The sequence below is a fragment of the Apiospora hydei genome (genome assembly GCF_038363865.1).
Source record: "Apiospora hydei strain CBS 114990 chromosome Unknown utg000004l_segment0_segment0, whole genome shotgun sequence".
NCBI lineage: Eukaryota > Fungi > Ascomycota > Sordariomycetes > Amphisphaeriales > Apiosporaceae > Apiospora > Apiospora hydei.
Genome location: NW_027117363.1, coordinates 7910516 through 7932640, shown reverse-complemented (window position 1 = coordinate 7932640; position 22125 = coordinate 7910516). Strand labels below are relative to the sequence as shown.

Here is a 22125-nt window from a genome sequence, read left to right as displayed (position 1 = left end):
CCAAATGGTATTATCTCATGATCCTCGTCACTAACTCTGGAACGCTCTTTTTTTCCTTTTCTTTACTCATCGTCGCCAATCTAGAGAGATGGTTAGCAAAACTGTATACAGCACAGCACTATAGGCTATAGGGTTGAAGTGGCATACCTTGGGTGCCAGGTAGAATCGCAGGTGACCGCTGTTCTTGTCGTTGCTCAACAAGTACTCCACCAACAGAGGAACCTCGCTAGAGAGGGAGATTCGGACCCGTTCGGAAAGGGGCTGGGCCTTGCAGAAGTTGACCAGGTACTTCAGGGAGAAGGTAAGGGTGACGGGCTCGGTCAGCTCAATGTCGACATTCTGGGCGGGCTTGTCGACGTTGCTGTGTGATCGAAGTGTTACGGAACCGTTGCCAATATCACCGTTTGCCGCGAACTTGATGCCATCCTTGTTTGCCTCGATTGTTACTGTGAAGATTTGCGCATCAGTATATATGAACCAAGTGTAGTTGTGGTGTTACCGGAGGGTAGCCGGGAAGAGTTTAAAAATGCTTACCGGACTCGGACATAGCCATCAGATCTGTGCAGATACGCTTGAACTCAGCACTGGGCATCTGGATGGTTGCCGCGTACTCGGTCTCAGGGATACCGAGATGCTCCTGGTCAATGTCCATGAGCTTCAGGTCGTACTCGCTGATGCGGTCGGCCTCGACGCTCTCGAGGAGCAGGTTGAGGGAGTCGGGGGCATCCTCGGCCTTGAGGGTCAGGACATCGTCGTTCTGGGCGGCGCGCAGAACCTTGGTCAGCGAGACCAGGTTGACACCGAGAGCGATGTTGCGGTCGCATCGGTAGGGGCTGAAGGCGTCGGCCTTGAACATCATGGAGACGAGGGCGACATGGGGAGTTGTCCATGGCCTGCAGCGCAATGCCAGAGTCATTGCAGTCGAAGTTGCAGTCCTGCACCAGGTCCTTGATGGCGTCCACCACCTTCTTCAGCAGCATAGCCTGCTCGAGTCTGGCTTCCAACATGATGGCGGTGATGTGAATGAATTAGGTATTCTAGAAAGAGAAATAAAGAAGCCTTGCAATGGACGTTGCAGGGTGAATGAAACAGTGAAGTAGATGGGTATCAAGAAACGTCGCGTCAAATGCGGTTGAGATTGGGGTGGTTGAGGTTGGTGGTTGTGGCAGCTTCAGCTTTCGGTCTGGAAAGCGAGTAGCAGGCAGACGATATTTCCCAGAGGTGGGTGGGATTGCTGGGGCCCGACGCGTCCCAAGTGGGCTTTTTACGCGTTGAATGCTTAATTGACTGCCTGGCTCAGACGCGCTCGATTGCCCTAGCCTCCCTTTTCGCGTAAAGCACCCGCGCCTCCTTTAGGCCACCTACGCTACATGCCATGTACTTTAGGTAGATACCCGTACCCCTTGAGTTCTTGGCTGCATGTCCTGCTGAAAACATCTCTCAGCAACCTGACCGAGAGCTAAAGAGTGAGTAAATCACCTAGGTTCTTATCCAAGACCTAGCAAACGGTCCTTCCCCAGCAACTGTCTCAAGACTCCTCAGCATTGTTTGTTTTTGTATTATGCATGCTTCTGAAACATTATAGTCTATCTGAGTATGTAATGGCTGGCTATAAGTATGTAGATACTGTTGCATAGGAACTATATACAAAAATCGACATAATAAAATTCAAACGATCGGATAAGTTGGTTATTTTTTGTTCGACCCAGAGCGAATGCATATACCTTGCTTGCTCAAAATGCCCCTGCCAGCGCCAGAACTCGTCAAGTAAGAGAGAAAAAGATGTGAGAGAGAAAAAATGAAAAACAAGTCCGCCGTCGTCGTACGAGGCTTGCAACAGTCTGCTGTCTAATCCAACTCCTTGATGCAGCCCGTATAAAAATCACAGGTCATAATGCGTTTCGTACGCCCCGAAACAGCTCAGGGCGTAATTAATGTGTGGTCATGAAAAAGTCACAAGGAAGACGAACCAACCCCCTCTCACGGAGTCACAAGCGGGAGAGGCAATGCTAGCCTTGCGAAGGTAAAATGGCGGACAAGGTTAATGGCCTCGTACCATCCCCTGTCCCCGAGGCACCGATACTCCTCCGTTTGCTGTTGCGGTTGTTGCCGGCACTCAGGGTATCCTCGCCACGGTGTTGCAAGACGCTCTTGAGTTCGCCCATGAACCACCCGCTCTCCATCGCCTTCTCTCGAGCCAGGATCTTGGATGCCCGTTCCTCTTGCATCGACTTTATCCTTTCCTCGCGGGTCATTGTGCTTCTCGGCTTAGTGGCAGTTTCTGCTATCGCCTCATATTCCACAGGGTCGGTCGTAAAGTTGGCCGGGCTACCGGGCTCTGTCGGCGGCGAGTGGTCGCCATTGAGTCTCCTGAGGGCTGCATCCGGACCATCACTCTCCTCCGAGACCGATGCGAGTTCGCTCACGGAAGTTACTGGAGACAGCATGCTGGCAGACGAAACTCGTTTCTTCTCATTCCGGTTGATAGCCGAAGCCACTGCTGCCTTCCCAGTCTCCCATGCTTCCATCAGAGCCTTCAGGTCCTTCCCGATCATTTCGTACTGGCTCATGAACGTGGATCCAAGATGTGACATGTCGCCATGTTCGTCGTCGATGACTTTGTTGGATTCCTCAGCTAAGAGGACCATTTTTGCTTGAAGACCTCGGATACTATTGTTCAATAATCCTATCTTCCTCACTTGATGCTTCCATTTCTCGCGGTCTGGGCTAAGGGGCATACCCGGGCTCTTGAGGTTGAATGCTGCCACATATTAGCTCAGCTCTGGTGTATGATATCACTGGTGTTGCAACTTACTCTCTTCGGCCATCAGCGCTCTCTGGATTTGCGCAGTGGCGCTCTCCGTTACGTCGTTGCAGAGCCGGAGACCTTCCAGTGCCGTGGTGAAGCGCAGATAATCGCTGCTTGCATCTTGCGGCTCGAGGCAGAACAGACTGAGCAGAAACATCTTGCGGAGTCCTTGAACAGTGACATATGACTCCTTGAGCTTGCTGGTAAATTGAGAAACGGCGGGGTTTGTGTTCCTGAAGTCATCAAGAGCAGCGCCTATGCTTTCGGGGTCGCATTGTTTCCCTTGCTCGTGGAAACGCAGGAGATCTTGGTTGCTGAATTCCCTGATCGCGCGAGCTGTCGTGAAATATCGATTCATTATCTTGAGCATCTGAGCATTCAGTTCCCGCCTGATTTTGACGCTCTTGACGCTCTGCCCGTTGCCCTCTATCCGGCTGATAGGGGGAGAGGTAGTGACCTGTATCCTTGGTTAGACTGGCGGACCCCAGATGAAGATCATATCGAAAGTGCAACTTACAGACGGTAGCCACGCGCAATAAGTTCGACCTCGGTGATGAAGCCTATAGCTGCCCCAGCCATACTATCCAGCTCGGCCGAGTTCTGGATGAACAATTTGACCTGAGATAGCGTCTGCACATGTATGTACTTGAGCCACTGCCGGCGCATGTACACACTGAAGCCAAAAACCACCGAGCACAGAGAAACCACCGCCACCACCAGCCGCGTGAGTGTGAAGGTAAAGACGCCCCCAATGTAGAACCAGCGAACGAGAGAGGCCGTCCCTATGCCAAGCGCCGCTGCCACGATGGCGCCTTCCGATGACCATGGTCGACTGCCCTCGCGTGCGTCGGGCACGGGTATATCGACCGGGAGAGGCGTCGAGGCGAATGCTGGTAACGTGTGCGTATCGAGGAGTTGCGACGAGTTGATGATCCATTGAAGTTGCTCGAGGAATTTGCGGCTGCCATGACCGTCCACCGTGGTTTTCACTGCTTTCTAAAAACATGACTTGTCTCAGTCGCGACGAACGCATCTCGCAAGAAGGGGACCTTTTTCCTTACCGTGTACGCATGCTGAAATTTGTCCAACTTCGGTATGTCCAAATTCAGAGGGCTGGGTATCCTATTCTTGAATCTCCGTATCGGTTTCGCCTGGCCGCTGGGGGCGAAGCTCGGCTTCGGGCTCGTCGCCGGTGATATCTCGAAGTCCGGCGATTGCTCCCTCGAGGCGTGGTCGTCGGAGGACTCGTGATCGGTGTCTACGACGCCATGGCCTAGATATTCGGGTAGTGTTAGACGTCTGCAGGCCATATGATTCCTGAGGGCGCGCTGGCGCAGGCTCATGGAACGGGCTAAATCTAGAGCCATGGTATCGCTATCATACCTTGACCCTCAAAAGAGGTTTGGTACTCGTCGTGAGGACCGCCCGGCTCATAAGAGGTCTCCATGTAATTGCGAGGTTGCACGATCGCTGTGGTCCATGTGTCGCAGCAATCTTACGGGGGATAAATCGAAATGTGGCACGGGGGTTCGCTACCATGGGCGCTCGAGATTCGTCGTCGTTGTGGCGGAGGGAGAGGGGATGCCGTGGGTGTGCCTGGTCCTGGCCGTAGAGGGTTTGCAGTCACGGAGCCCGGGACAGCTGCTGAGATATTCACACAAGAAAGCTGCGGTATGTATTGGGGTTAGATGGGATTGTCGATCCCTTTGACAGGCAAGACAGAGCACCGGCACTAGGATTAGGGTTGAAAGGGTATTGTCGATTGCTGGGCCGGCGGGAAAAGGGTGAAATGGGTTGATTGTTTATTCAACAGACCGTCGCGGTGGATATGTTGCATTGTACATGTAGGTATTATGGAGGGAGGAGGCTAACCGTGCAGGCATGTCACCAGCTTCATCTTAAAGTGTCCGAGATGAGCCTCCTGTTCGAGTAAGGAAAAGCCGTGGAGGACCAACCTTCCCCATGCTACCCACCGAGCGACTCATTAACGACGGCTGGCCTAGCGCGCGCAGGGCGAAGTCGAATCATCGACGTTCTGGAAACTCGGTGCTCAGGTGCTCGGGGCCCCTTACTGGGTACGGCTTAGGCCAGGCCGCTGCAGTAGGGGGAGGCGCACGAGTTATGTAGCTACCATCGTTGCCATGTTACTTTGGATCATGGATGATGATCCGCGAGATCCATTGATGATGCCAGGGCCGTACCCGGATACTTGGAGAAGTCCTAAAATTATGTCCAATGACAGCAAATTGCTGTTTCCTGCCGGTGGGGATCACGAGACCCTTTCCAGCACCCTTCCTCCCCTCGGCTTACGAAGCACTGTCTTTTCCTTCGGGGCATGGACTGCATGTGAAGCTGAGCATTCCGATTGATAGGCGGCCGCCCTTTCGTTTCTTTTGCCCTATCTCATCTTGCTGGAAGCCTGAAACGTACCGAGCTGAGCCCTGCCCGCATTCGTCGACTACTGTACACCTAATCTGCAAGGTTATTTGCCGTTCCGTGGCTGGCACTGGGCCACTGGCTGCTGCTGCTAACATATGTCAGGCGCGGCACATCGCCAGGAGGTGCAAGCATCTTCGCTGTGCACGCTCGGCACCTTCATAAAGTCGTATGTCCCAAAATGGGGCGCACGTCCACGGCCCGGCCTTAGCAAAAGCGGTTCCGGGCTCAAGCCTCTTCCCCAACACGTCGACTATTGCTTCATCGCTTGTCAAAGTCAGCTAGTACTACACGTACTTGGTAGGTATTGCTGCCGTCATTTGCACTAGAAAGCTAGGGACCGGCGCCAAAGGTGACTGTCAATCTGTCAATTAACCCAAATTCCAAATGAGATCATCACAGAGTTCCAATAGCTGCACCCTATTAGTCTTACAGTAATTCCCGGCCCCCTCGTCAGCCTCAGCGTTTGCCAGCCTGTCCTTAAACTTCCCAAAATCGCAGGCCTTTGCGGCGTGGCTGAGACCCTCCACAGGCGGCCAGGCCTCCTAACATCCCACCAATAGCAGCACCCTGCACCACTGAAAGCGCCCGCCCGCCCACTCAGCCCGGGCCCTCTCCGATTGAGCCGCGACCAACTAACGGCCCAACGTCAAGATCGAGAGCAGCAAGCGACCAGCAGCCAACAGCCAACCCCCCAGCATAGAACCAGGCGAAACGAAAGCGCAACTACAGCCAACATGCCTACTGAGCGGGAATTCCAGGTCGCGCCGATTGTGCCGGAATCGGTGATGCACAACACAAAGGTAAGGCCTTTCTTTTTGTTTCACATCCCTCTCTGTGGTGTGGCCGAGCATGAAACGAGGGCCGTGAAAGAGCTGGCCGAAACGAGAACGAAAACGAGCAGACGACCAAAACACAGACCCGAAGACAGCGGCGCAGCCACTGTCGCACCTGTCGTCGCAAACAGGAAGAACAGAGAGAGAGAGAGAGAGAGAGAGAAGCAACTGTACTAGCACTGGTTACTGACATCATCGTCCTCGTGTGCGCAGGCGCTTTCGAACCTACAGTCCCTCACAGCCTCCATCTTCGGCGTCGCGGCCGGCATCCTGGGCCTTGAATCCTACAGCGGCTTCCTGTTCTACTTCATCTTCACCATCCTGACGACGATACTCTTCTACACCTTCCGCGTGGCCCCCACGTCACTCAAGTCCGGCCTGGGAGCTTTCGATACTAGCAGATATTTCCGAACTCAATACGAGTTCTGGGCCGGCGGTGTCTTCGGTGGACTGGCTGGCTATATCTTGACATGGACATTATTTTACGGTCTAGTGAGGGCTTAAAAAAGAATCGGAATTGAGTCATTGGCTTGGGTGTTCAAGGATGTTTCTTGACATGATTATAGCACCGGAAACGGTAGCATACTTGGTTAAAATATAGAAAGAAACACCAAAAGAAATGTCCATTGCTCGTAATTTATGTCACTCTAACCTGGCAGGCGATCAACTATAGTACTGACTATTATACTTTTACATGACTTTGATTTTTGATAGGAGCCAGGAGGAAGCTCGCAAAGGGAATGCTGACAGAGTGATGGCTCGCTGGTATTCTACTATTCTAAACTGACTGGTAACCAAGATGCTTATACTAAAGGAAATCGCTATTTGTAAGAACTCGCCATTTTCATGGTATGTGATGTTACTCGGCGATTTCGATGACCTTCCCAACATAACCCTCCAGGCCCGGGCTATTCCCTCCTTCCATTAAAACCACCTGAGACCCCATTTCTATCCATTCCCTACTCGACAGAAGGTCTAACATGACGCTATATTCGGGCGAGGTCGAATTGTCCAAGTCGTCTTTGCCGCTATGAGCAGGGTCGAGTTCGATACTGTCGGCCATGTTGAAGACGTCGTCTGCCTCTCCATCTGCTTGGCTAGCTCTGTCGGGTAGCTGACTCGATACTCGTACAATGCGCGCAGCTGTCCGAACAGTAGCAACATAGACGTTGACGAGTGTACCACCGCCCCCTGTGAATTTGGCGACTCTAGGGTCCTTGAAGACGGCAGTGAAACCCGAAGCTGCCTGTAAGGAAAGTCCAGTGTCTAGCATGTGCTGGCTAGGAATCGCCAGAATCTGGCCTTTCCGAATAAGACCACAGAATGCCCTCACTTGTTCGACTTCGGAATCGCGATCTGCGGGGGCGTCAACGTCGTCTAATACGATCTGTATCGTGCCAGCTTGCCCAGGGCCCATGGTTCGTACTGGGAGCCGTAGGTTACGGATGTTGACCACTTTAGCATTATGCCACTCTCCCTTGACGGCTGAAGCTGGAACTGTATTTCGCGAGGCTATTCGTGCAAGCTCGCTGGATGAAGGGTTTGATATAGACAAGCCGTAACCTGGAGTAGGATGATCGCGTGGGATCTGGCCACGGGCTTCATCGTCCTCTGCTGGGAAAGGCCCTATCACCACTCGATCTCCAACCGACATCCGACCGAAGCGCAGATAGCCAGCAACCACAATGGCCTTTCCATCAGAGGCACGGGTCGATGTTTGTACGACACGCGACTCTAACTCGTATTTGTCATCAATGTGGAAGAGTGCCGTTGGTTGTTCGGGGTTTAAGGCTAGGGGAACATAGTCTCGTGCTGTTGGTGGAGGTGGCATGGGAAGACTCGCTAGCAGCGCGTGGACCAAATCGATGCCTTGTCCTTTCACTGCGCTTGCCAGGACAACAGGCACTATGGACAACAGACTCGTAGCTTTGGAAATTGGTTCTACCACTTCGTTCAGAACTTGCTGCTGGCTGGAGACTGGGATCTCGGTGAGCACGCTGCCGCTGGCTGCCTTTGGCATCAGCAGCTTTGGCGTTCGGCCAGCATTCTTGATCTTGGAAAAGACCTGGTTGAGGTTACTTTTCAAAGCATCTTTGACAGCAACATCATATTTGGTTACTACGATGACCATCGGGATCTCCAATAGTAGACAGAGATCCAAATGAGTCAACGCGAGGTTAAGGCTGTCCGCCATGTCGCCTAGATCATCGGTCGTGCCAGACAAGGAATGAGGTCCGCGTGCTGAAACACTTCCACCGTTTGCCGTGATGCAGAGGAACGTCCAGTGAGGCGCCCACCCAACCAGGCCTCGCATGATGGTCCTGCGAAAACGCAGATGGCCGGCAGAGTCAGAGAAGAAAACCATACGACCAGTTTCGGAGTGGTCGTGGATGTCTGTCCACGCCTCGATGTCAACACTGGCGTAATTGAAGATATCTCGGTCCTTGTAGCCAATCAACTCCTGAGCAACTGACGATGTCTGGCCGGAAACACGTTCGTGCCGGTGTTTTAATAAATTGATTCGGCTGCTCCCGCGACCATTGTCGAGCGTCCCATTTGCGAGCGTACCAAGTAGTGTTGTCTTCCCGGATGTAGTCGGCCCAATAATCGAGACGCGGAGTTGTTCTGTTTGCGACGCATCTTTTGCAGGAGACACCAAGGAGCCTTGTTGCTCATGCGCTTGGTCACCGTCGTCACTGAGGTCCTTTTGAGGCTCGAGTATAGGCATGACCAATGCCTCAGCTACCCAGAGGTCGTCGTGGTGTCGAATCTCTTCCTCCGGCGACTCGTTATCTGGTAATTGCTGCTCGATCCACTCGCAATTGCCCACAACCTTCATCCGCTGCACCTCGACTCGGCAACCTAAGCTTGCCGCAATGATCTTCAGTGTCGTCATACTCTCATCCATCTCATCATTGGTAAGCCCGATGAGCGCGCCATCATCGGCCACCCCTATCTCATACAGTGCACCATTCGACTCCTCCAATCCAGGAAGTAGTCTTTGCGGCTTTTTAAAGACTTCAAGGTTTTCGTGGTCTTCGGGTAGTTTGGGAATGATCAGCTCGCCCCTATTTTTTGCATGATACGGCGCGGACTGCTGTAGCCTCCATAGTAGTTGTGTTGTGAGCTGCTGCAGCCTTGTCTGCCGGGTTTGACTCTTATTCGCTGCCGGTTGCTGTGAAGGTTTCGACCGGGAACCAGATGCTTTGATACTGGTGCTCATCACCTCGTATTTTCTACGCCCGCGCAGCAGAAGATGGAGTTTGTATTCGATAGGGCCCTCCTGCGGCTCTGCATCCAGGTGGTCGATGACCGTCTCACCAGCCTGGTTCGACTCATCATGGCTGCTAGGAGATGAGCCACCCGTCCCCGAGTTCCTTGCAGACTCCTCAGTCCTTAGCCAAGGCGATGACACCCTAGGGGGTTCGGGTCGAATGTAAAGATAGAAGCCATCTTGTCACGGGACTCCCTTACCGATACCCGTCGTTATTCCGGAATACCAAAAGTTCCTTCCAGGCCAGTACCGATTGGGTCGCTCCAATCCCAAATGAGACTGTTACGCCGTTCAGAAAATATATCTTTTTGGGTTGTTTCTTATTGCAGTAAGGCACTGTGCTATACGAGTTATCATTTTCAGGCAATGGGATGCTGAATCTTAAATAGCCTCGACGTTTCCTGGGAACTTCAAGGGATTGGAGAAATTGGGCTGTATCAATTATGCAGAGAAGTTGGTAAGCATAATCTCGGGAAGTGAACAATTGGGAGTGAGGTCGCCAGTGTAAGGGCGGTATATAAGAATGAATGCGACGCAATCAAGCAAAGCTCGCAAGTCCAAGCATCTAAAAGCCAAACAATAAACCGGACACTTCAGAGATGAGTCGACGTGATAGCTCCGACTCCGGGTTGGATGTAAGTAAGCAATCAGGAAAGAGCAACGGCCGGAAGTGCCAGAGTATAACATGCAGGGGAGGTACCACGTCACTCGCTCGCTGGGGATGGGGCAGTAACGGTGAGCCAGTCACACCGGCCGATTCTTTGAACCCCATTTCTGAAAAGCATCCGAGTTTGGTGCTTCAATCACCCATTTCTCTATTTTCGATGTTGAGATTCCCACGATTGGTAGTCACAGCAGCAAGGCACAGCAGCAAGGCACATAACTTCCTATTGATGGATATTGTCCCCTATACCGATGAGGAGACAGACCACCTTATGTGCATGCAGGTGGCAATGCATCTTTCTGCAGCAAGGTTCCCTCTCTTCTATCCCCTATGCTTACATCAATGGGTACAACAAACTGGCTGGCCCCAGCAAATGTGTATCGGCAAATCGAATGAATATTGCAATCGCATTGGAAATTACAAGGCAATGGATGGCCTTCCGTAGAACCCTTCCAATTGAAATTGGGTATTTTTAGGGGATGAAGTGGTCACTTCTGATATCTGGCCTTAATTTCTGTTCAATCTTCAATTGAAATAAATCAATTGCTTTCTTAAATTCGGGTTGGGAAAGACGTATCAATGCGTGCCACTACCGATCGGTCCTCTTACACCACTTCAATGGAAGGCATGGGCATGCACCCCGTATTCCAGAATCCCAATAGTGGGGGCTTTGCTGCTGAAATCGCCTTTTGGCTCCCGTGGCTGAGCTTTAGTCTAGCATGTGGTTCGGCCTTGCCACCACCAGACACGACCTCCAGAAAACGTCTGCCTTACATACATCGTATCGTATCGTACCTTAGCACATACACCGTACCCCGGTCAAGAGGGATGTAAATTTAGGTGCCTGACGACCACAAGGTGGCTTAGAACTATGTACGCATCCAATATGTACGTACATCGCACGTTGAATGTCGAGGAAAGGAGCAAGTGGCCTTCTTAGGTATGAATGAACAAAGGGAAACAGAAAAAGAATCATTTGATTTGTAGCAGCATCGAAAGATTTGAGAAGGGGAAGTCAGGGACACTGACACTGACACTGACACTGACTTGCATGTTCCAACTGTTGCAGGTGTGTGTGCCGGCTAGCGAAGCGCCCAACGTGCAAGCGAGAACCCTGAAAAAGGGGACTGGAGAAGGCGGTTTGGGTGATCAGTGGATCAGGCTTTGCTGGAGGGTGCCTGTGGTGCTTCTTGCGAAACGCACCTAAGACAAACCAAAACCACCTTTCAAGCCCCACCATTACCCTTTAAAGTCGGCCCAGCCCAGCTCACCCCCCTTTGATAAAGCAAGCGGACGGATACTTGGACAACAACAATATCGCCTTTTACCTAATACCCATTCCGCTCACTCGCGCAAACATTACTGCTTTCTCTTCACAACAACTCGAATTCAGAGACATCCGTGCTGCGACGACTGCATTTGCATCGATTATTCTCTCCCCCACCCCACGCGATTAGTTCCAGCTCGAAGATCCAAAAATCTTACAACATGGGGCGATTTGGCTTTGGCAAGAAGGACGATGACAAGAAGGGCTCGGAAAACCCCTACGCCAGAGGAGGAAACGACCCTTACGCGACGCCAATGACAGGTAATGCCGACCGACTTCCTCCCTTGCCGGCGGCTTGTCCGTGTATATTGACATCCTACTACAGGTGCCCAGGCGACATACAATCAATACAAGAACCAACCGGTCGGCGGCGGTTTGCCTGGCGGTCCCCGTGGCGCCCCAGGTGGTCTTCCGGGAGGACCACGTGGCGGAGCACCTTCGCTCAATCGCAACGGAAGTTCCGCATCGAACGAGACTGCTCCACCTCCATACAGCAACAACCAACAACCCTCGGGCGGATACTCGAACGAGAAGTTCGGTTCAGCTGGCGGCTATGGCAGCTCGCGGTACGACTCCGGAGGTGCGGGCAGGGGCGCTAGAGGACCCGGGGGCTACGGTGGCCTCGGCGGCGGCGATGCGGACTCCACCAGAGATGCTCTCTTTTCAGGGGCACGAGAGCGCGCCGACCAGAGGCAACAGCAACCATCTGCTGCACCTGGGGCTGGAGATTACGGAACTCCCAGTACCAGCTACGGAGGCTACGGCCAGGTAAGCATCAAATCCCTCGCTCCATGGCACCAGAGGATAGTGCGTGCTAACAACGTCTTGGAAAATAGCACCGTGAATTGACGGCGGAGGAACAAGAAGAGGAGGAGGTCCAAGATGTTAAGCGCCAGATCAAAGAGACCAAGATGGCGGTAAGTTGAAACCATGGAGTCTACTACTACTGGCCGCATTAGCTGATCATCCTAGTCTGCCAACTCTGCCGAGAACTCGGAACGTATCGCCGCGCAAGCCGTCGAAACGGCCTTGGGCACTTACGCTAGACTTGGCGCTCAGCACGAGCGCCTCAACTACACCGAGACGCTCCTTGACAAGGCCAGCACATCTACACGCGAGGCCGATGCCTCAACGAAGAAGCTCAAGAGTCTGAACCGAAGCATGTTCGCTGTGCACGTCAACAACCCGTTCACATCAAGCAAACGTACCGCGGAGATGGAGGCACGCACCTTGGAACAGCACCGGGCCGACCGAGATATGCGCGATGCCACTCGTAAGGCTGGATATGACGCGAACGCGCACATGGAACAGGGCTTCAAGGAGATTGACAAGGCCCAACGAAGCACGGACAAGTGGTCGCGGTCCAGCAAAGCGGAGAAGTCCAAGTATGCATTTGAAGATGATTCGGAGGACGACCAGAACGAGGACCGTATTGATGACGCTATGGAGCGAACTGCTGGTCACGTCTCGACCTTGAACAGCGTGGCCAAGCTGATGGGCAAGGAGATTGAGGGTCAGAACAACCTCATAGACCGACTGGGTGACAAGGTACGTCATTATACGAAAGCCTATGGACGAATATATGCTAACAACCACATAGAGTGTCCGTCTCGACGACGCTGCCAGGCTCAATACGGAGAGACTGAAGCGCATCCGTTAAGTACGAGGACCAGGCGTTTTAGCAGGTGTCAGCAAAGCATGTGCCCCAGTTGGAGGCTTCTCTCTGGGTTTAGAATATGGCACATGGTTCGGTTAGGACTAGTATCCGCAGCTATACCATTGGATAGCTGGGTCCTGGCCATAGACGATGAGATTGATACAATGAAGGCGTCACTTGCATTTTCGACTTGTGTGTTTTGCTGCTCAAATAGACCGGACTTGGGACATCTCAGACCAGTTCTTCGTAACTAAAGCGTTGAGATGAATACACAATTTCTTTCGTGCCTCTGAGCTACATTATTTATTACCAAGTATCGATAGCTACCCCGTCGCCAAGTTATCTCGTGCCGGCAAGGAGTACGCGGTATAATCATTGTCCTATTACTTCCCGGATCAAGTGCATGTAAACTACCCCCGAGTATCGTTCAGCTTCTGCCGCTTTGGGCGCAGCCTTGATGATCGTAATAGGTTCCAGATCCGACAGAAGCTGAGCGACACTATACATATCCCTGGCAGCCTCCCATCGAATATGTAGGAATATGTCAGGCATAACTTTTGCCCAGAGGTGAGTTGGGGAGTCGGGGCGTTGAGTGGCCTGGCTGAGGTCGTTCGGCGTCGCTTACTACTTAGAGGTGAGCAGCTGTAGCCTGTGCGGCTCCACCAGCGATCCAGGAACAAGACGCTAAACTCAAATCTATTCTGGGTACCATTTTTCTTCAAGCCTGCGCATCAGAACTTCATTCTCACAACACACGCAAAATGGCACAGGAAAGGCCGCCCAAGCGGCGGAAGCAAAATGGAAGTGAAAATGGGCTCATTAACATTGGGGGCAGAATGGTGGACTTTGGTTTTAACAAAGTGAAAACTCAACTAGCGCCAGCGCCAACACCCACACCCAAGCAGGAGGATGAGCAGCAACAGCCGCCGCCGGAGGAGCCCAAGGTCGACAAGAATGGCACCAACACGAAGAAACGCAATGGTGGCAAGCCCAAGGCTCAGCAGGACACGCCGTTGCTGAAGGCGCGGAAAGCGTTGCCCATCTGGGCCCATCAGAAGGAGATCCTCTCAAGTATCGGAGGCAACCAAGATGTGCTCATGATCATGGGAGAGACGGGTTCCGGAAAGAGTACCCAAGTGCCGCAGTTCCTCTGCAACGAGGACTGGTGCCGCCGGAAGAAGGTCAAGATCGCGGGCCAGAACGATCCCGTGAACGTGGGTGGCATGATTGCGATCACCCAGCCGCGACGAGTCGCAGCTACGACTTTGGCTAATCGCGTGGCCCGCGAAATGGGCACCCCTCTTGCGCCAGGAGTCAAGGAGGGATCTGTCGGTTACTCGGTGCGTTTCGATCACAACGTGCCGAAGGGCACCAAGATCAAGTTCCTCACCGAAGGTATGCTCCTACAGGAGCTTTTGCGCGACCCCAATTTAAGGCAATACAGCGCTGTCGTTGTCGACGAAATCCATGAGAGGAGCGTCGATGTGGACATGATTGCCGGTTTCCTCAAGCAGATTGTTGCTGGAAACAAGGAGGGACGTGGAGGTATCCCACTGAAGGTCGTCATCATGAGCGCCACGGCAGATGTTGAACGAATACAAGAGTTCTTTGATTCAGACGAGTCAAAGCAGTCCGTACAGCTTCTTCGGATCAAAGGACGCCAGTATCCGGTCGAGATCAAGCACACGGAACGGCCTGTGCCAAATATCCGCGACGCGCTTTACAAACAGATTACTCAGATCCACGAGGGAGAACCTCTTCCGGGCGATATCCTCGCGTTTCTAAGTGGACAAGAAGATATCGAGGCTCTGCAACGACTAATTGAAGACTATGCCGCCAGTCTTGCTTCCAATGTCCCCAAGCTCTTGCCATGCCCTTTGTATGGTCAACTATCGATGCAAGCGCAGCAGGCCGCGTTCCGACCTGCGCCGAAATTCACACGCAAGGTCATTTTGTCAACCAATATTGCCGAGACTTCGGTTACCGTGCCTGGGGTCCGTTTTGTTATTGATTCTGGAAAAGCCAAAGTCAAGCAGTTCCGCTCGCGTTTGGGCATGGAGTCTCTTCTCGTCAAGCCCATCTCGAAATCGTCAGCCACCCAGAGAACTGGTCGTGCTGGTCGTGAAGGTCCCGGCAAATGCTTCAGATTGTTCACGGCGGAAGCCTACGAATCGCTCACCGAAGCTGATCTCCCCGAGATTTTACGGAATGACGTTCTTGGAGCGATTCTGACCATGAAGGCTCGCGGTATCAACGACGTGTTCTCGTTCCCGTTGATGGACTTTCCTGATATCGACTCGGTTGAGAAAGCACTGGTACAGCTCCATTTCCTGGATGCGATAGCTGACGACGGATCGATTACCGAGATTGGTCGAAAACTCGCTCTGTTTCCTGTATCAGCGCAATACGGGAGAGTACTTTTGGCAGCGTGCGAACCGCAGTATGACTGTCTTCTAGAAGTGATCGACATCATTTCTTGCATCACTTCGGGCGAGAGCATCTTCTACCAATTGCAGATGGATGAGGGGCACGAAGAGGTTGAGGAGCTTCGTAAGGAGCTCTACCGTCGGGAGGGTGATATTCTTACGTATCTTACGGCAATGCAACGATATACGGCGGAACACGCGGACCGCGTCGAGTGGTGCATGAAGCGCAAGATCAACATGCGTAACATGAAGCAGGCGCTCAACATTCGGACCCAGCTTCGCGGAATGTGCCTCAAGGAGAAGTTACTGAAGGAGAAGCCGCCACCTGATCCGCAGCCTTTCGAGCCCCTGTCCCCTGAGAAAGCCGAGGCCCTGCTGAAGTGCTTTCTGACTGGATTCGTTACCAAGTGTGCTCTTCTCGCACCGGACAGCAGCTACGTCACGACACACGGAAAGCACCTGGTCGCCATCCACCCATCCAGCGTGCTGCATGGGCAGAAAAAGGAGGCGATTATGTTTTTGGAGCATGTGTTTACGCAAAAGAATTATGCTAAGAAGGTCAGCGCTATTCAGGCGGACTGGGTTGTTCAGGCGTTGACAAAGTAGACGCCGGTACATGGGATAAACTAATACATGGGATTACTCTACAAGTAGTGGACTATAGATACATCGGATGCATTTACAATGAAGTACACTGGTAACTTGATATTATACTTTGATGTGCCCTGCCCTCCTACTGTCCATCATCACTCTCATTCTGTTTCTTTATGGCCATCATCAGCTCATACATCTGTCCGATCTGCTGGTCTGTTCTCGGGGATTAGTCGAGACTCATTAGCAAAGCGATGATCGAACCGTTGGACCAGATAGGAGAGGAGAGAAGAGACTACTTGAAAAAGGGGAAGGACATACCACTCATCTTCTCCACCTTGGCCGGATCGATCTTCTCGCCCTTCCAGGCGTCGCCTTCGACTTTCTGTGCGTAGAGTTGCCACTCCGTCAGGAACCCAATCTATATATACCATATTCTACGATTAGCCATGTGTACCTCACCTATCCTCACACATACACACACACAAACGATTCCGTCTCTGGTTTTAGGGGTAGGGGAAGGGGGGCGCCATACCATGTGTGCCGGGTTGTCGACGTTCCGGTGCGCGCGGAACTCGGCCTTGATGTACTCGTCGCCCAGGAGCCGCATCTCCGGGGGCAGGTGGTGCCGGTGCGCGCGCAGCAGGCGGCGGTACAGGGGGATGGGCGGCAGCAGGGCCATCATGGGCGCGGGCCGCAGGGCGTTGGCGGCGCTGGCGCCGCCGGGGGCTGAGGCGGCTTGGGCGAGGGTCCGTATTGAGGGTCTCATGTTTGCTGGTTGGTGTGCGTCGGTTATGATACCTCAACTCGTTTCTGAGGGGTTGAGATGGGTGTGTGGGTATAAGTGTTATGTATAATACGGCTCGAGTTAGGTGTATAATGTTAGAAGATTATACGACTTGTTGGATGTTGCTCTCACATGCATGAGACCCCGTACTGTGTGTAACAATCGCTATGGATGAATGAGATCAGCATGTTTTCGGCAAGTCAACGATCGGGTGGGTCAGTTACGGCACAGTGTTTATACTCAACAGTATCACGTACGCACTGTAATGTCATCAACATCAATGAGCGATTCTTTGGCCAACTTAATGCAGCCTTTACTACTTGATGTGTGGTAAAGTACAAAATCCGATTTCAATAATGTGTGTAATTCGTAAAAAGGTATCTCTTTGTTATATTCCTCCATCCCGGGGTAGAAATATCTCACAACGTTGCGCCATCACTGCCCGTTACGATAAATCTCCCCCTTCAACCCTGAACGCCAGAAGGCGTCTGGCACAGGACACCGAGGCCGAGCTGATCATCATGTTAATATACTGACCCCTTGCACAAGCGACGTAAAGGGGAGGAGAGGGGAAGCTCACGATAGGTAGGACGCAGCAGCGAGCGCGCTGGCCGATGGCGGCACAGACTTCACTGAACTCATCGGCGGTCTCGAACGGGTTGGGAGCTGCGACGAACAACCCGGATCAGTCAGCATGTGGTATTCTTCAACAAGGCTTGCTCCCTCGTAACTTCGGAGAAATGAGTCAGGGTTAGGGTTAGGGTTCTTACGCGAGCCGCAATCCAGGTCAGCAACGCCCAGGACGTCGGTAGCGCAGCATTGCTGGCTGCCATACAGGCCGGAACAAGGGACATACGCCTGGCGGGAGTCGAGCTGCTGCTCAGCGGCCGGGGCGGCAAGGGCGGCAAGGGCGAGGCCGGCGAAAACAGTGGCGGCGACGGCGAAGAACTTCATTGTGATGGTGGTAGCTGGGGGTTTGGTAGGTAAATGATGTTGTTGATGTTGGTTCTTCGGGTCGCTGATGCCTCCCTCAACACCAACACGATAGGAAATATGGGCTGAGATCTGGTGTTTATATACACTACGTATCACAGTGCTCCAGGCTGCTAGAAGTACAGCTTTTTCTTCCCAGGGCATGAAGATTGGCGCCAGCGATTCTGTGAACACCCGCAAATGCAACCCACCCCCACGGGTATCAAGGCAAGATCGATCAATTATCATAGGTGGGCTACTGGCTCAGCCGGTCATGCATACCGATAGTAGACGGCCGTTGTCGCATTGCCGGGGCCCGAGCCGGAGCTGGGAGCCCGATTGAGCGAGGGCTGAGATAACGATGGCATCTTTTACGCGCCGAGGGCAGTATGACTTCATCGAATATCACCCCTTGCATACCGGAGTTCTCGAGATCATCCCCCCTTTATCGTATGATAGATCGATGACTGACGATGAAAAGACGATATTGTCTTGGCACACGATAGTAACGCAACTCGGTCATGGTCTGCGGAGGGAATGCCCCTGGGCATAAGGAATTAGGCACCAGGACCTGGTTATATAAAACGAGTGTGTTCCCAGGCACGGGATGAACTACACGATCAACTTCAACCCCGTCCATCGATTCACCCTGCGGTACCAATCAATTCGACATCCAGCCGAAAGAAGAGATAAGCCACATCACTGAGCGTAACTTCGCCCTTGCATTAAGATGGCTGCACTTGTAATTACACTTGTAATCGCCGGAAAAGCTCGCCGGCTCGAGGCGCTGCGTCACCTATATCATGCGGCCGCATATCGGCAGGGGTATCCTCAATAGCGGCCCCCGAGACGGCGTAGGTTGTGAGCTTGGCCCGCTCGATGTTGCATTCGCAAAGTCGACGACCAGGTTTTTCCCCCTCGAGATTCGATCAATGGCAATTACACGTGCATGCAGAGATGCTGGGTAAGCACATCGCGCTCGGCCGACTTCGTCATATCTGCAAAGTGCAGACAGAGCTGAATGCAATGGGCATAATGGTGTGGTGGCTGATCGCAGATTCCGAGGAATGGCAAGGGCCAATCAGAAGGTGTGGCCTCATCACCAGCTGGTAAGAAAGAAAGGTAGCAGTGCACGTCAGATCCGGTAACAATGTCAAATCTGATGTGAGGCTCTGGGACGATCGGGCATGGCCAGTCATTGCACCATCTCCAGGCCCCAGGTGGGCTTACTTAGACCAAGCGTATGTACATGCAACTCAGCCTGCCTGGAGGCAAATTTGAGACAGCCCCCTTTATGATGGGAGCCAAGTTTATACACGCAGCGAGTAGTAGTTTGTTGTAAAACGCCACTTGCGTACGCCATATGGGCAAGTCGGCAATGAAAGCCGAAGGGTGTAGCACATAAACGCATGCACATAGTCGGGTCTATCCATGTACGGGGTGGCACCGTGTATTGTACGTGGCGGTTCTTGACAAGTAAGCTGAGGCTTTGATACACGTATGCTATATAACCTACTTATGCATGCTTGCACTCGACATGTGTCACCAAGCATGGTCCTACGCCGTTGAGCGACAGTAGAAGTAAGCCGACCAATCTACGACCAAAAGGGCACCCCCAGACTTCCTTGAGGGGTAATGGATGGCTTTTACTTGAAAAATCAGTAAGAGAGAGGGTCGGGTCATCAGGTCGTTATGTATTGCGAGAGCGTGCTACCTTGCGCCTATTTGCAGGTAATGATATGGAGTGTAGCCACCAACCCAACACCGTCGCTCCTATTCCCACCGTATGCCGGCCGTATTAGTAGTATATGCAATAGCATAGGTATGTACAAAATCAGAGCTTATCCGGTTCATCGAGATACCAGGTCGAGTCGAACTCCGGGTCCAACTCCTTGGTGGAGAACCCATTGCCCAAGTATGCAAACCGGTTCTGCGAAGGGGTGTCGTAGACGTAGTCCCAGTCCTCACCGCGGACCTGCCCCAGCATGTGGAAGAAGTGGATACGGCTGCCCGGATGGAGGGCGGTCACGGGCCCGTCCTCGCGGCCGTTCTTGAACCAGGAGCGCCCCGACGACTGCCAGGCCGTCCGCGGCATGAACGCGGCGATGTGCTGGTTGTAGTCGTCTACGGCCGCGTCCGAGGGCGCGATGGCCTTGATGCCCTCCCTTTGGCACTTCAGGATGACCTTGGTGATGTACTTGGCGATGTGCTCGGTCAGGGTGAAGACGCTTCCGTGTCCGATTGGTCCGTTCGGCCCAAGGAAAGCTTTAGGAGTCATTGCGTTAGTCATGACAGTTCGTGTAACAATCTGATCGGGATTATGTAGGGTACTTACTGAAGTAGTTGGGTACGCCTGGTAGAGCACACGACATGTATCCTTTGGGTGTCTCCGTCCTTAGCCGGTCTTGGAGGTTACCGGCCCTTCCGACGACAGGAAACCGGGGGCAGAACGAGTTATCGAAGCCTGTAGCGCAGATGATGGCGTCTACCTTGATCACTTCTCCCGTGTTCAGCTCGATGCCCTCGGGCACGATCCTGGAGATGTTGTTATAGAGTAGCTCGACGTTCGGGGCCCGTAGAGACTCGAGATAGCCTGGCGCCGGCGTGATTCTTCGCGTGCCAAGGGGAACTTGGGTATTAACGTTTCGCATAGCTGTTTGTCGCCGCCAAGACACGCTGTCATATACTGCACAACTTTCTCGGTCGAAAAAGCCTGCATCTTCCCCCCGTTCAGAACCTGGAGTTTGGTCATGTTAGGCTGCACGCGGCAAGTAAATCGAAAATGGGCATGGTGGTCCTCACGATTGGGAACGCTCCGTTGATGTCCTTCTCCACAGCCTTGACAAAACGCTTGTAGAGCTCAGGTTGCGACCTGAACTTCTCGATCTGAGCCTGGCTGAAATTCTCCTTGTCGTCCATCTCAACCTCTCCCAAAACGGACTTCATCACCGGGCCTCCCAAGACCTTCATAGTCATGATCCGTGGCGGGATGATCCACGTGGGGGTACGGACGCAGTGGTATAGTTTCTTCACATCTAGAGTGGCACGCGTTGTCAGCATCAGTGCTACTGAGCCCCCTCTTGGTGTAGCGATGTGCGGAGGACATACCTGGCTGTATTGCAGGCACAAGCTGGACACCGGAAGAACCATTGCCGATAACTGCAACAGTCTTGCCAGCATGGTCGAAGTTCTCTGGCCAGCTGGCAGTATGGATTAGCTGTCCTTGGAATGTCTGCAGGCCCTCAATATCGGGCCACTTCCAGTTACTGCGTTTCGTGTTGTCAGTTTGTGGTCAAACCAGCCCTTGCCGGGCGGGGGGACCTACTTCCAGAATGCCGGAACCGTCGATGATGAAGTTTGCTTCATCCCGAAACTCCTGCCCAGTCACCACATTCAGAATAGTGAGGTCCCACATCCCTCTCGCTTCGTCCCACCAAGCCCCTGATACCCGGTGCTGCGTCTTGATGGAATCCCTCATGTTCTCTTCGTCACAGATGCGGCAGAGATATTGCCGGATCTCCTCGGCGGGCGCGAAAAAGTTGGACCATTCCGGATTCGGTCGCCACGAGAACTGATAGTTGTGGCTGGGGACGTCGCATCGACACCCTGGGTAGCGATTCTCGAACCAGGTGCCGCCGACGTCATGATTCTTATCGTAGATGACGAGTTCGTAGTTGGTCAGTTGCTTCCGCAGGGTTCGGATCAGGTTAAGCCCGCTGGGTCCGGCACCGATGCCCACGATGCGAACGTGCTTGGTACTGCCGAGAGGTTTCTCGACGACGGCGTAAGGGGCCTTTGCCGTTTGAGACGTAGCTCCGTTGGAGGTGCCATTGGCGTAATGGGATACTCTGTGGCGGGTCATGGCAGGCGGAGGATGTTGCGAATGTGTGCTCTCTGAATCAAGGGGAGGAACCCATCGCAAGATACTTGGGACTCTTATAGTCCGAGCTGGGATTCTGAAGGAGGAACATCGCGGCATGGGCCTGTGCCATGTTGAACACAAGGCAAACATGCGATATGAATCGGGCCCAGTCTACAGCCGGGGCAATCACGTATATCAACCTACCATGACAGCCTGCAGTCACATAGTCCTGCTGGGTGCGTGTATGCGGTGCAAGGATCGACGTACGGCGGCGAAATCCTTACGAAGACACATGCCTCGCATTGTCTTCCTTTTTCCCTCACTAGGTATATTGCTCACCTAATGAGCATGGCCAGCCCGCACCCATCCATACCTACATACATACCTTGGCCCGCACCCGAGCCCGGCCGGATATTCGCTTATCTCCACACGAGGGAAAGAAAGGAAGTGCATATCTTTCCGTGCGCAGCCAACTAGGTAGACC

The 22125-nt window shown here is 53.0% G+C and overlaps 9 protein-coding genes across 9 annotated transcripts; 3 read left to right on the top strand and 6 right to left on the bottom strand.

Moving 5' to 3' along the window:
- Positions 1–62: 62 nt before the first annotated feature.
- On the bottom strand, positions 63–916 carry PG997_004996 (proliferating cell nuclear antigen; the record flags this gene model as incomplete). The annotated part of the gene is made up of 3 exons (XM_066809311.1): positions 63–80; positions 148–446; positions 535–916. The coding sequence occupies 3 exons, from the start codon at positions 914–916 to the stop codon at positions 63–65; spliced, it is 699 nt and encodes a 232-aa protein (XP_066672929.1).
- A 1093-nt stretch (positions 917–2009) lies between these two features.
- PG997_004995 (uncharacterized protein) lies at positions 2010–4256 on the bottom strand (the record flags this gene model as incomplete). Its single annotated transcript, XM_066809310.1, has 5 exons — positions 2010–2761; positions 2816–3243; positions 3327–3805; positions 3871–4082; positions 4193–4256. The coding sequence occupies 5 exons, from the start codon at positions 4254–4256 to the stop codon at positions 2010–2012; spliced, it is 1935 nt and encodes a 644-aa protein (XP_066672928.1).
- Positions 4257–5982: 1726 nt separating this feature from the next.
- PG997_004994 (uncharacterized protein) lies at positions 5983–6585 on the top strand (the record flags this gene model as incomplete). The annotated part of the gene is made up of 2 exons (XM_066809309.1): positions 5983–6048; positions 6295–6585. 2 exons carry the CDS (start codon positions 5983–5985, stop codon positions 6583–6585), a joined length of 357 nt encoding a protein of 118 aa, XP_066672927.1.
- Positions 6586–6940: 355 nt separating this feature from the next.
- On the bottom strand, positions 6941–10127 carry PG997_004993 (GTP-binding protein; the record flags this gene model as incomplete). The annotated part of the gene is made up of 3 exons (XM_066809308.1): positions 6941–9497; positions 9556–9634; positions 10106–10127. The coding sequence occupies 3 exons, from the start codon at positions 10125–10127 to the stop codon at positions 6941–6943; spliced, it is 2658 nt and encodes an 885-aa protein (XP_066672926.1).
- Positions 10128–11507: 1380 nt separating this feature from the next.
- On the top strand, positions 11508–13006 carry PG997_004992 (synaptosomal-associated protein- 23kDa; the record flags this gene model as incomplete). The annotated part of the gene is made up of 5 exons (XM_066809307.1): positions 11508–11607; positions 11672–12114; positions 12183–12263; positions 12319–12894; positions 12947–13006. The coding sequence occupies 5 exons, from the start codon at positions 11508–11510 to the stop codon at positions 13004–13006; spliced, it is 1260 nt and encodes a 419-aa protein (XP_066672925.1).
- A 758-nt stretch (positions 13007–13764) lies between these two features.
- PG997_004991 (Helicase associated domain-containing protein) lies at positions 13765–16035 on the top strand (the record flags this gene model as incomplete). The annotated part of the gene is made up of 1 exon (XM_066809306.1): positions 13765–16035. The coding sequence occupies one exon, from the start codon at positions 13765–13767 to the stop codon at positions 16033–16035; it is 2271 nt and encodes a 756-aa protein (XP_066672924.1).
- Positions 16036–16162: 127 nt separating this feature from the next.
- On the bottom strand, positions 16163–16789 carry PG997_004990 (uncharacterized protein; the record flags this gene model as incomplete). The annotated part of the gene is made up of 3 exons (XM_066809305.1): positions 16163–16236; positions 16342–16441; positions 16499–16789. 3 exons carry the CDS (start codon positions 16787–16789, stop codon positions 16163–16165), a joined length of 465 nt encoding a protein of 154 aa, XP_066672923.1.
- A 594-nt stretch (positions 16790–17383) lies between these two features.
- PG997_004989 (cryparin) lies at positions 17384–17761 on the bottom strand (the record flags this gene model as incomplete). The annotated part of the gene is made up of 1 exon (XM_066809304.1): positions 17384–17761. One exon carries the CDS (start codon positions 17759–17761, stop codon positions 17384–17386), a length of 378 nt encoding a protein of 125 aa, XP_066672922.1.
- A 1852-nt stretch (positions 17762–19613) lies between these two features.
- Positions 19614–21641, bottom strand: PG997_004988 (uncharacterized protein; the record flags this gene model as incomplete). Its single annotated transcript, XM_066809303.1, has 6 exons — positions 19614–20044; positions 20115–20314; positions 20467–20537; positions 20582–20814; positions 20888–21035; positions 21105–21641. 6 exons carry the CDS (start codon positions 21639–21641, stop codon positions 19614–19616), a joined length of 1620 nt encoding a protein of 539 aa, XP_066672921.1.
- Positions 21642–22125: the final 484 nt, after the last annotated feature.